The 13,568-nt window shown below is 36.8% G+C and overlaps 1 protein-coding gene across 1 annotated transcript in view; it reads right to left on the bottom strand.

The window, feature by feature from the left end:
• Positions 1-11,111: 11,111 nt before the first annotated feature.
• The window catches only part of dok2 (docking protein 2), a 48,596-nt gene continuing 46,139 nt past the window's right edge, over positions 11,112-13,568 (bottom strand). The window contains 1 exon segment of the mRNA XM_056464335.1: positions 11,112-13,145. Coding sequence (XP_056320310.1) covers positions 12,147-13,145 — 999 coding nt within the window. The 3' untranslated portion in view covers positions 11,112-12,146.

Genomic DNA, 13,568 nt, shown 5'->3' on the forward strand with positions numbered 1-13,568 from the left:
AATTTGAGGGCAGTTTCATTCAGTGAACCACCTTGTGTAGTGTGTAAAGTTGCCATGTAGATCAGGTCAAAAAACGCATGATCTTTGCAGCACAACAAGTCGACGTTAATCAAAAAGCGTCACGGCAGAGCATTAAATTTGACTAGTCAATTATTCGACTAGTCAGTGCAACCCCTAGTTTGCGTTAGGTGTTAGTTTCTGTTAGATTAGTCAGTAAAGTTTAGTTTTGTATAAAGAAAGGTGCCTGTGCATATTTTCGAATATAATGTCTCAAACTTCGTTTCGCTGCTTGGCATGGACCCTGACAAAATGGGTTACAGACCACACAGCTCAGACATTCCCATCTCCGATACCCTTCTTTTTTTTCTTTTCCGTCGAAAGTCTAGTTAAGATTAGTGTGCCGCGAAACCAGAAGTCAACACGAGTAGTCCTTTTGCCGCTTCAATACTTAAAACGACAGACTCCACCCCACTCCAAGCCTCACAGGACAAAGAGGCGACCACCAGCTAACCATGTGGAAACCCAGCTCAACAGAGGGAGTCTTTCAGATCACAAAAGCAGTGCAAGTAACGCCTTCAGATTACCATTGAACTGGTGTAAATTAAACGTAACCCTAAAGAAACCATAGAAGGTTTAAATTGATTTTTTTTATTTGCTTGGATTGGTCTTACAAAATCATTAACTTCTCTTAGACTCATATTTTTCTTCCCTTACTCTTTTCTACAACCTGTGTGTTTGTGTTACATGTTAGTTTCTGTTAGATTAGTCAATAAAGTTTAATTTCGTATGAAGAAAGGTGCCTGTGTATATTTATGAATCTAATGTCTTAAACTTCGATTGAGTTACCCTGCTTAAACATAAATGTTTTTTTTTTTTAATTATTACTATTGATAGCAATAGCTGTTGTTCAAGTCAACTATCTGTTCGAACGATTGCAGAACGATTTGTTTGTTCGGATTTAAAGAGTTGATTCTTTTAAAGCCCTGTTCAATTTAATCTTCAATTCACATTGAGCTGTTGCTACAAATTAATCTTATACTTTGTTCTGAATTTGTTAGTGATGACAACAAAAGCATTGTGGGATTTCTTTTGTGTATTGACGTTACATTTAGATTAAATTTTCTGCATTTCCAACATTTTTTGCCATAACATTGAAATTTCATATTATACACAGGAAATTATAACCAAAAAGCAAATTGATGTTCGTTAGAACTTGTTCTCTTTTAAAATGTCCCATTTATTCTAGCTGCTATTATAAAAGGCTATAAGTGATCTACCACCTGCAGCTCCTCTCAAAAACCCACCGATACCACTCAAATTATAAAGCACTAATACAAGCTTACCACTTTGAATCAGACTAAGGTAAGGAGATCATTCAATTCATTTTGGGTCATTTTTGGCAACAAATAAGCAATAATAATAATAATAATAATAATAAATTACAGACTGCAGTCCAGCAATGAATGCTTGTAATAACTACAGCATGTTGGAGCAGAGGCTTCACAATTTGACTTCTGAACATGAAAAATTGACTGAAGTCTAAACCTCGGTGACCTCATAACCGCCTACAGAGGGTCATTATAACCTCACAGCCTGCATAAAAGAATCTTTACATTGTCATTAGTGTAATCAATGGTGATGAATTGGAGTTTAAAAACCGAGTTTCTTGGATATGAAGTGGCTGTTAAGTTCAGTCTATTATATTAGGTAGTTGCTTATCATTAGAAAGTGCTACTGGTAAATTGGATCCACTGGAGCCAATTAACCACTCGAAGACACTGAACGCCGTGCACCCACATGTATTTATTGATCAGACACAATTGCTTTAAAGTAGGGTTATCAGTGCTGGAGGACACACTTCTTGCTCTTCAACAACACATGAACTAAATATGTTGTATAGCTAATTATACAAAGAGGAAAACAAAAACAAACAAGCTTGTATTTGCACTTGGCAAACAGTTTATTATTCCTGTTAGAGATTTGCCATTTTAACAGATGCTTTCATTTAAAGGGGTTTACAGTGCAGTGATAGTGGGCCCAATGCCCGTGGGATGACCTGAGGTGAAGTGTTTTGCTCAAGGGCACAGTAATGATTGAGCCGGACTGTAAACTCAGTACTCAACAGTTCACTGCTGTCTGGGACTGTACATGTAGCCTTTGTGTTGTATTAAGCCTGCAGCTGCATTTTCTACTACATTCATCTTGGAGCACAATGTACAATATGTACACCAATGGTTACAACAATGAAAGTAAAATACTATTGTACAGTATAAGCATCTGAATTATACAGAATCTATCTATCTATCTATCTATCTATCTATCTATCTATCTATCTATCTATCTATCTATCTATCTATCTGTCTGTCTGTCTGTCTGTCTGTCTGTCTGTCTGTCTGTCTGTCTGTCTGTCTGTCTGTCTGTCTGTCTGTCTGTCTGTCTGTCTGTGTATCTATCTAGTGTTCAATCCTGGTAAGAAGTGTCAAGCCTTAGCAGAAATTCACCTTACAGGGGGCGCTTATGAGGGTTATATAGGGTTTAGGGCAGGGGTGTCCAAACTCGGTCCTAGAGGGCTGGTGTCCTGCTGAGTTTAGCTCCAACCTTCTTCAGCGCACCTGCCAGGAAGTTTCTAGTATATCTAGTAAGAGCTTAAGTAGCTGGTTCAGGTGTGTTTGAGAAGGGTTGGAGCTGGACACTCTTGGTTTAGGGTTTAGTGTTATTTAGTGTTAAGGTTTAGGGTTAAGGGTTTAGGGTTTAGTGTCTAGGGTTATTTAATGTTAGGGTTTAGGGTTATTTAGTGTTAAGGTTTAGGGCTTCGAGTCTAGGGTTATTTAGTGTTAGGGTTTAGAGTCTAGGGCAAGGGTCACCAATCTCGTTTCTGGAGGTCCGGTGCCCTGCAGGGTTTAGCTCAAACTTGCCTCAACAGACCTGCCTGGGTGTTTCAAGTATACCTAGTAAGACCTTGATTAGCTTGTTCAGGTGTGTTTGATTAGGGTTGGAGCTAAAATCTGCAGGGCACTGGACCTTCAGGAACAAGTTTGGTGATCCCTGGTCTAGGGTTATTTAGTGTTAGGCTTTAGGGTGAGGGTTTATGTGGGTTAGGGTTAGAGAGTAACACGGTAAAAGCGAGTTTCACCCTCATTTCTTTCACCCTCATTATAATATTCAATCTGATTGAATCTGGACTAGACTCACATGGCTGTATGTCTTAAAGCATAGGTCCGGTGTGCATGTATGAGGTGTCATTCGATTATCTATCTATCTATCTGTCTATCTGTCTATCTATCTATCTGTCTATCTGTCTATCTGTCTGTCTGTCTGTCTGTCTGTCTGTCTAGCTACCTGTCTGTCTGCTATGGAATGCAAAAACCTTGAAGCTCAATATCTCAAAATCATTCAGAGCGCAGATAGAACTTTATAATTCCAAGGTGATGATATGTGTATGCTCATTTTCAGTGAATTAAAATTCACATTCATATAATGAATATTATAATTACCTATACTATATAACATTAATTGAATATGAAAATGCACCATTTTTTTATAACACATACAATTAAAAAGTCATGCTAACAATCAATGATATGATATACAACATTTTACAAGCAACCTTTTTGATTTTTTCCTAATATACATATATCCAAATGCGTTGTTGTTGTTATTATTATTATTATTATTATTATTATTTTTATTATATGCAAATCTTTATTATGGAAAGTTTAAATTAAGCTTATTTGTGTACTATAGACTTCAAATGGATTGGTGGAATCTTTCACAATATCAGGCAGTGCTTTATCAGTATTTCTAAAACTAATGTCTGTTTTCAGACCTTCCAAATTGCCTTCACGTTAACTTACTGCCATGTTTAGATCAAATAATGAATCATGTACATGAAGCATAACTCATATATATCATAATTGTAACTCATAATATTCATGATATTCACCTAAAGTAATCTTGCAGCTCTTATTTATTCAAGCTCATTCGGTAGTTGATTTTTCCCCATTAATAGTTTAAAACATACCACTGAGTCAATTTCTGCGCAACAATAAGACAGCAAATATTTTTTATTAAACAAAAAAAAATCTACATGCCTGAAGCTTTCAACACTCTCCCAACAAATGCACACCATGAGGTCGAATGAGCAGTGTTTTCTGCAGAGGCTCCCTATTGAGGACAGACAGTGACCCCTGCTGATCAACAGCCCATTTTACACACAGAGGAACTAGACCAGAGAGTCGGTGCTCAGCAAAAGCTTTCATCTTTTTTACCATTTCAGCAAAGAGCTCATCTCACGCCAGACTCCCAAAGCTGGAATAAGTGCATAAGTGTGTACCATGCGTTGCCTGAAGTCTGAGCTAGTTTGATGAGTTGCACAGCTATGCTAATCTACTCCAGTCACAGCTGCCGCCACATCCAGATCCACTGTCCTCTGCGGTCTGATGGAGAAAAACAGCTTGCCATTGCCCTCACGTTTGCTCTGAACTGTATCCAGTCTAATTACACTCATATATGCAGTGCGCATTTAAAATGTGATAATTATACAGTAAAATGTGTCAAAACAATTCCCATCACGTGCAATGCTGTTCTGGAAGACTCTGAAGGAAGAAGCTGAAACTGAATTGATAAAAGCTGTAAAGTGTTTTCTTTTTTTTTCTTTTGGCTTTTAAAAGTCTGGAGTCTGTGTGGGACTCATGAAGCGTGGCAGGCAGGAGCCCAGCAGCATCCTAACGGTGCCCCAGTTTCAGACAAGTTATTATTATTCATGTGTTCCTCAAAATAGGAAGCCTGTGAGACAGAAAGTCAAAGTCTGGCCTGAATAACACCATGACACTCGGGCGAAACTCCCTTGTCCATCATTAGCGAGCTCGGGATTAAGTGATGGGCGTCATCCGTTCTGAGAAAGATCTGCAGGACTTTAATTACTGTGTGAGCTTCCATCGAGAACACCTTTAAATGAAAAAGTAAAAAAGGGCTTGCGCAGTGCTCGAGGAAGCTAAATTACTCTTTGATTTACAACTGGATAAAATCAACTACGCCTTTGTAGATGGATGAAGGTCATAGCCGGGACGTTTGTCTGCTATTAGGACACTTATAAGGCAATTCACTAAAAGGAGCATTTACTCTTGGCTGGTTGTTTTGATTAAAGGGGTCATGAACTGCTTCTGTTGTTTGTTTGTTTGTTTGCTTAGTTCACCTAAATATGAAAATCTACTCACGATTTATTCTCCCTCAAGTGGTTCCAAATCTTTACGTGTTTCTTTTTTCTGTTGAACACAAAATAAAAATAAAAAAAATTGATGAAAGCTGAAAAACTGGAACCATTAGCTTTCATAGTAAGAAAAAGGATGAAGGATGATGACAGAATGTTCAGTTTTGGTTGAACTAATATATTTAATTAATTGTGTGTGTGTGTGTCTGTGTGTGTGTGTGTGTGTGTGTGTGTGTGTGTGTGTATAACCTGCCAAAAGTCTTGTCGCCTATCCAAGTTTTTGGAACAACAAATAATAGCTTGACTTCCAGTTGATCATTTGGTATCAGGAGTGGCTTATATAAAAGGTAAGGGCCTCTAAATTATGATTATTTGACCAAATTATAATATGATGATGCCTTGATTTTTAAATATTTTATTAGTACAGTAAGGTCTGACTTTGCAAAAGTCTTGTCACTTAACAAAAATAATGTACAGTATAGAATATAAATGGTGCAGTGGAAAAATAATTAATATTGTGTGACTCCCATGAGCTTGGACAACAGCATCCATACATCTCTGCAATGACTCAAATAACTTATTAATAAAGTCATTTGTAATGGCAAAGAAAGCATTCTTGCAGGACTCCCAGAGTTCATCAAGATTCTTCGGATTCATCTTCAATGCCTCCTCCTGCATCTTACCGCAGACATATTTGATAATGTTCAGGTTTGGCCAATCCTGGAGCACCTTGACCTTTTTTGCTTTCAGGAACTTTGATGTGGAGGCTGAAATATGAGAAGGAGTGCTATCCTGCTGAAGAATTTCCACTCTCCTGTGCATAGTTATGTAATGGGCAGCACAAATGTCTTGATACCTCAGGCTGTTGATGTTTCCATCCACTCTGCAGATCTCTTGCAAACCCCCATACTGAATGTAACCCCAAACCATGATTTTTACTTCACTAAACTTGACATATTTTTGTGAGAATCTTGGGGTTCCATGTGGGTTCCAATAGATCTTCCGCTGTATTTGTGATGATTGAGATGCAGTTCAACAGATGATTCATCGGAAACATCTGCCTCTTACAACTGGTATTGACGAAAGGACTTTTATCAGGCAGTGTATATATGATTTAAAACTAATGGGCTATTTTTAGTCCTGTTTTGACACCCCTCACCAGAACACACTGTTTGTAGACTCAGACGTAAATGTAAATGTTTGAAATCTCAGCTGTGAGCCCACTGATGTAAACACCTGAAAGCATGTTTGACAGCCTATATGCTTCATAGATGGATGCTGCTGTGATTTAGATTAAAAACCCATGAATTGCATATATCAAATAATAGTAAACACGTCAAAGAAACGTGTTACCTGTGCAACATGTCAGATTCAATTACATGTATTGTATAACACGTGAAATTCAAATTTAACTGAAAATATTTTCTATTGTCAATATTTGATGCAACTTTGGGTTATGACAACCCAGCGTTTTTTAGAGTGCAGAAAGTTTCAAGTTGTGAAACGTACAGGATGTTTTTATAGTACAATAACATCTTATACTGTATGTCAAGCAATCAGGGTAATTTTGATTTATAAGTTTATGATCCTTAATAATGCTTTTGTTATATCTATGTTTTTTTTAGTAAATCATATAAAACTCACTCTCTAATTATGTTTTGAACATGCTATTTCTAGTTTGTTTAGCTACTGCAAGCAGTATGTGCAAAGATTGATACAACACCAATCTCCTTGAATGTTAACCAGACACAGTTAGAAACACTGGAAGAACACAAAACCATTTCTCCTGCCAAAATTTATGCAGGCACACAGTTTTCTCCAAATAACATTGGTTGCCATAACGAACAAGCACATCTGTAAAGACTGCTCCCCCAAAAAACAGTGCGTGTGTAAAGATTGACTTATTCATTGGCTATTTCGACCAATAGGCAGGGCTTCCTACATGTCTCCTTGTAGAAGAACTTTGGAAGGAATTCCTGGTGCATGTTGTTGACTTCTTTTTAAATCTATTTCATAAGCTCTCTGTGAGTTCTCAACTTGTGAGCGCACAGACTTGTTTTGGATGTTCTGTAAGTTCTGTTACAAAATATTTATGATTAAAGCCATGTATTCCAAGGGACAGCTGCGGAAGTTCTTGACTTGGCTCTTGCGCGGTGGAGGTTTGGTGTCTAAGTTTAGACTCTTGACTCTGGTGGGAAGCTTCTCTGCTGGGGCTTCCAGTCTGGAGTGTTGAGGGGGTTTTTTTAATAGAGGTTTGGGCCCATCTTTGATCGATGTGTCAGTCACCATGCTATAGATACACATATTCTTCACCGGGGCTCTCATTCGAGGTGGAGAGGGCATGGGATCTCAGTCTGAATTTGACATCTGCTTTGTTGGTATATTGACTCTGTGTAGATTGATAGCATTCCCTTTTATATCCATTTATAATCTCTCTGTGATTTCTCAGCTTGTGAGCGTGCAGACTTGTTTTGGATGTTCCGTAAGTTCTGTGACAAAATATTCATGATAAAAGCCATGTATTTTTAGATTCGCTTTTTAAAAGAGACAGCGTGAACACTAAGTGAACCAATGCAAATGAGTTAACAATGCAAATGCACTTGCGCAGAAATTGTGAGGCATGCAAGTGTTTAAGATTGGTTTGAAGGACTAGTCTGCCATTCTTTGTTGCACAATGTTATCTATCATAATCCTAATTTAGATGATAATGACACATTGACACACATGAATGTGTTTCTACGTTTCTGCATTCAACGTCTGGTTAAACTGGATTGCAAATGCTTGTTAAAAAGCCAAAGCTGTACTTGCCTGAATAAGTAACACTGACAAATTTGTGTTTGTGTGTGTGTACTCTCACATCTCACTCTAGGTAAATTTCTATTATGAGCAACCATACTTAAATGTATTCATTTCAATTCATATGATCAATGGGTGCAACATGGTGGCTCAGTGGTTATGATCGCCTCACAGCAAGAAGGTCGCTGGTTCGAGAGATGACTGGTTCAATTTCTCTGTGGAATTTGCATGTTCTCCCCATTTTGGCGTGGGTTTCCCCTACAGTCCAAATACAGGACTGTATAGATGAATTGAATAAGCTAAATTGTCTGTGGTATGTATGTTTCCCAGTGATGGGTTGCAGCTGGAAGGGCATCCGCTGTGTAAAACATATGCTGGATAAGTTGGCGGTACATTCTGCTGTGGCAAGCCCTGATGAATAAAGGAACTAGGCCAGTGTTTCTCAACTGGTGGGTCACGGAGTGTGTGGTCAAAAAACAACAAAAATTTCATTTTTAACTTACTTTGCTTGTACCGGACTTTTATTTTGGAATGCGCACGCAACAACCGTAACGTTTGACATGTGAAATTTCATTTAAGTATAGCAACACATATGTGGAAGCGAGTACAACCCCGAATATGTAAAGTATGGGTTTACATATATTGACAACAAAAAAAGCTTAAACCCTCAGTGTGTCATATGAGGTGCTCTCACAAGAGAGCATGAAACCTTCTAAATTAAAACGACATTCAGAAACTAAACATCCCAGTTGCAAGGACAAACCTGTTGGCTCTTTTTAAAGACGACTCCAATAGCTCAGGGCATCACAAAAGTGCCTATCTTCATGTTCAAAACAAGTACAGGCACCTCGGACATCCTACTGTGTAGCTCACCATGAAGCAAAGGCCAAGAAAGCCCACACAATAGCAGAAGAGCAAATAACTGGTGATTATTATAAAATGGTTATGATTATTTTAATCATTTTACTGTAATTTGCTGGTTTGTTTTGTTCAACAGGATCAGTGTTAATGTTTTATTAACAGTTCAAGTTCATGGTAACTGAACCTTCCTTACCCTAACCACTGTTTACAGTATTTGATGTTTTTACTTTGCAATATTTCTATAATTTGATACATTTTGTTAAAATTACAGCAATAAAATATTGTTTATTTGTAAGTCTTGGTGATTTTCTTTTGATTTATCTGTCACTACTTGTGTATGTTAACAAATAAATACAAGTTAATTATAATTCCTAAAATTATATTATAGTTCCTAAAAAATTGGGTCGTGGCTTGAGGACCATGTAAAAATGTGGGTCCCATGGCCAAACCAGTTGAGAACCACTGGACTAGGCCGAAGGAAATGAAATGAAATTAAATAGAATCACATGATCACACTGAAAAATAAAACACAATCTCACAGCAATTCGTAACTTTTTGACTTAGTGGCTAATTCGTACGAATTCGTACGATCTAATTCATACAATTTAGTACGATTTGCTCATCCCCCAATGATGGTTGGGTTTAGGGGTGGGGTTAGGTGCCACGCCTCCTTTTTAAAATCGTACAATTTCCTACGACTGAGCTCGTACGAATTCGTACGAATTAGCCATTAAACTGACAAAACGTAAAATACTTACTTTTTCTCGTTAGATCAGGCTGGAAAAATAGCAGGACATATTGTGAATAACATGCAGTATATATCAGATAATTTACATAAAAAGGCAAGCTTTTGCTTAAATAACAATATTTATTGCACAACATTTATTTATTTTATTTATTTATTTATACATTTTTTCTTAGTAATTGTTAAACCTGATTGTGGGTGCTCTTTAAAAAGCCAAAAGTGAGCTTGTACAAATAAATTAAATTTAATCAATAACTGTTCACCTCATTCATACAACACAACAATAATCTCACAAGCAAATAGCAAAGCATGAATAAGGTGCAGTCTTTTCTGTGTATCATTACATTACCACTACAGCATTTAGTTGATGAATTTCAGGCACTCTTTTACAGTTTTTCTCAATTGCTTTGGCTTAATTCTCGATTAAAATTTTTTATTTTTAAAACAATAAGTTCAGATCTCAGAACAATTAGCTTATTGTTCGCTTCAGAGTGGCATTTTTTATTGATTCAAGCAAATTGCAAATGCTTTAGCACGTGTGCAAACAGTAAGTGCAATTTTCTGCAGTTTGGACAAAAAACTAGTCGATTCTCATTTAAACTGTCAAACTCTTCACAACTTCTCAGTCAACATTCATGTTTCATCAAGTAAGCCATCACACGGAATTGTTTATTCAGTTATCAAACATTTGTTTATGCATGTTTACACCATAAATATCTGAAATTGACATTGTAATGTCTGCTAAATTGGTAAATGACCTCTAGTTGCAATACAATTTGTGATTTATTTATTATATATGGTACCAGAATATATACAGTTGAAGTCAGAATTATTAGACCCCCTGTTTATTTATTTCCCCAATTTATGTTTAATGGAGAGAAGATTTTTTCAACACATTTCTAAACATAATAGTTTCAATAATTAATTTCTAAAAACTGATTTATTTTATCTTTGCACTGATGACAGTACTTAATATTTACTTGATAGTTTTCAAGACACTTCTATACAGCTTAAAGTGACATTTAAAGGCTTAACTAGATTAATTAGGTTAACTAGGCAGGTTATGTAATCAGGCAAGCTATTGTATAATGATGGTTTGTTCTGTAGACTATCAAAAAAAAAAAGAAAAAAAAAATATATATATATATTTGTTTTTTGTTTTGATAGTCTACAGAACAAACCATCATATATATATATATATATATATATATATATATATATATATATATATGTAACCAACCAACCAACCAATATATATATATATATATATATATATATATATATATATATATATATATATATATATATATATATATATATATATATAGCTAAAAGGGGCTAATAATTTTGACTTAAAAATGTTTTTAAAAAAAAAATTCAAAACTGCTTTTATTCTAGCTGAAATAAAACAAATAAAAATTTTTTAGCAGACATACCGTGAAAATGTCTTTGCTCTTTAAAACATCATTTGGGAAATATTTAAAAAAGCAAACAAAAAATACATAAAAAAAAAATCAAAGGGCTAATAATTCTGACTTCAACTGTATATAGATTGCCCACAGCACAATCACTACATTCACACTGAACTGCAGTAACATGCATGTGGAAGAGCAATTGGAAGAAGTGTAATCTCTGGCAAGGCCAGCAAGATCTACAGAATGTCCACTAAGTAGTTTTTAGTTTTTTGTTGTTTTTTTGAGTATTATAATAGAGTAATTTGACAAACAAGATTGCACTTTGCATGTAATACATTTGTACTGTAGAAATACAAATTGTCATTATTTTTTTTTCTATGTACTATCCACACTTCTTCTCAACAAATGTTAGATTTTTTTTAAACCTTAACTTCCATGGTTGACAGTCATGGTAAAAAAACAGTAATGTGGCTCACACGATGACAAATACACTTTAGGTTTTGGTGGCTTTGGCCAAATTAGTGACAAATTACCTAGGTTTTGAAGCATGGATTAAATGTTTTGGGGAGTAACTACATTTTGTTGACATGCAATGAAGTTCTAAAATTCCAGCAAACAGTTTTGAGATTTGCACTCACCATTTAGAGAATGCGAAGTCTGTTTTGAATAATGTGCCAAAGCAATTGAGAAAAACTGTAAAATCTGAATAAATAAAACAACGTGTGTTGTAAAAGAAAAAAAAAGGTCTGTGCCTGTCCAAATAAACAGCCGGTTACTTCACACATAATATTTTTACAAATAATTATTCACACATTCAATATAATGCACTGTTAATTTAATTGAATCACATTGTTTAAACTAGTTTGCTGTGCATAAGATGTAGGCTTTTTTATCTTAAAACAAAGGAGACACAAAGTATTTAGTGAATCTGCCCCATAGATAATGTTGCAGTGAATCTTTTTTTCCAGAAAGTTTACCATTTCATAATAGGTGTTGCAGATCACAGCTTTTTGAAGAGTAAAGCACTATCTGCATGTTAATTGTTTAACACTTGTACTTCACTATCCTCAAAGCATCCCCAATCATTATGGTTTTCTTATATAAGATTCTGAAGCAGTCTTTAGTTATTCTTTTGCATTACTTTCACCATGATGTTATCATATGGTGAGCAGTCCTCTTCCTCACCCTTCATTTGTTTTGCCAGCAAGGCTCTCCGTGGAGGTTTAGGAACAGCGTAGTCATCAACAGAAGCATTATACGGGTACTCATGGCCACTCGGATCCATTACTGTGCCCAGCATCTTCCAAGCATGACCTTTAACCTCCTCTGGTTCATCATAGAGTGATGGAGGCACATTTGGGGCCACACCGCAACCCTCCGGTTCATCATAGATGTGTTCCATTCGTTTGTAAGAATGCGTTTGTTTATTTGCGAAATGGCTTCTAATAGCGGACTCATCTATGATGTCATAAAGTGGTTCAGTGTTCTCTGCAGTGCCTTTCTTGTTATTTTCACAATTGGATTCCGCTGCGTTTGGTGGAACGTTTGATGTTGCTAAAATATCTACCATTACATTTTTGGCAATGGTGTCGAAGGGCAGCGAATAGTCCGATTCCTCTGGGTTGGAGCACGTGGAGCGTCTATCCTTCAGTTCTCTCTTCTCCTTTGGACTTCCTCTTTCCGGATCTGGGGCCATGGCCCTTGAATACATCTCATCCTCAGTGTTGACCAAGGGACAGCTGCGGAAGTTCTTGACTTGGCTCTTACGCGGTGGAGGCCTGGTGTCCAAGTTTAGACTCTTGACTCCGGTGAGAAGCTTCTCTGTTGGGGCTTCCAGTCTGGAGTGTTGAGGGTTTTGTGGAGGTTTGGGCCCATCTCTGATCGGTGTGTCACTCACCATGCTGTAGATACCCATGTTCTCCACCGGGGCTCTCATTCGAGGTGGAGAGGGCATGGGATCTCGGTCTGAATTTGACATCTGCTTTGTTGGTATATTGACTCTGTGTAGATTGATAGCAGCCTCTACGGATTGGAAGATGGCGTTGCCTTGCTTTGTATCAAACTCAAAGCTGCCTTCCCCGGAATCGCATCTTCGCCCGGCCTCAAAGGAGAATGTTGCCTGTTTTATGAGAAATTACAGATGTAATTAGTTGCTAAATTTGTAGCAACAGCTTAATTGAAGATCATTATCACTAGTAAGATGTTATGTTTTTAAAAGAGTGTGTTCCCACTTAGAGTGTACTACATTGAACTGTGCCTAGGTGCGATTGTGCCCCCTTCCCTTTCCTCTTCAGTCTGCACTCATACTGTAATTTTATCTTCCAAGCCCAAGCACACTTACGTCATCGATGGTGTGACTAAGAGAAGTGCCCTTGCTCAGTGCAATGGAGATTGCTGTAGTTATATTGTTATGTATTATTTTAAGTCATTTGCGATGCGATGACACATAGTCAAATCTTTAGCTGAACAGAACCACCATTTTGACGCTCGTAAATGTTCATGAAAGTCATCGTGCTGGACGTATTAGGAGGTCTGCTGAAGG

Source organism: Danio aesculapii, chromosome 8 (assembly GCF_903798145.1).
Source record: "Danio aesculapii chromosome 8, fDanAes4.1, whole genome shotgun sequence".
Taxonomy (NCBI): domain Eukaryota; kingdom Metazoa; phylum Chordata; class Actinopteri; order Cypriniformes; family Danionidae; genus Danio; species Danio aesculapii.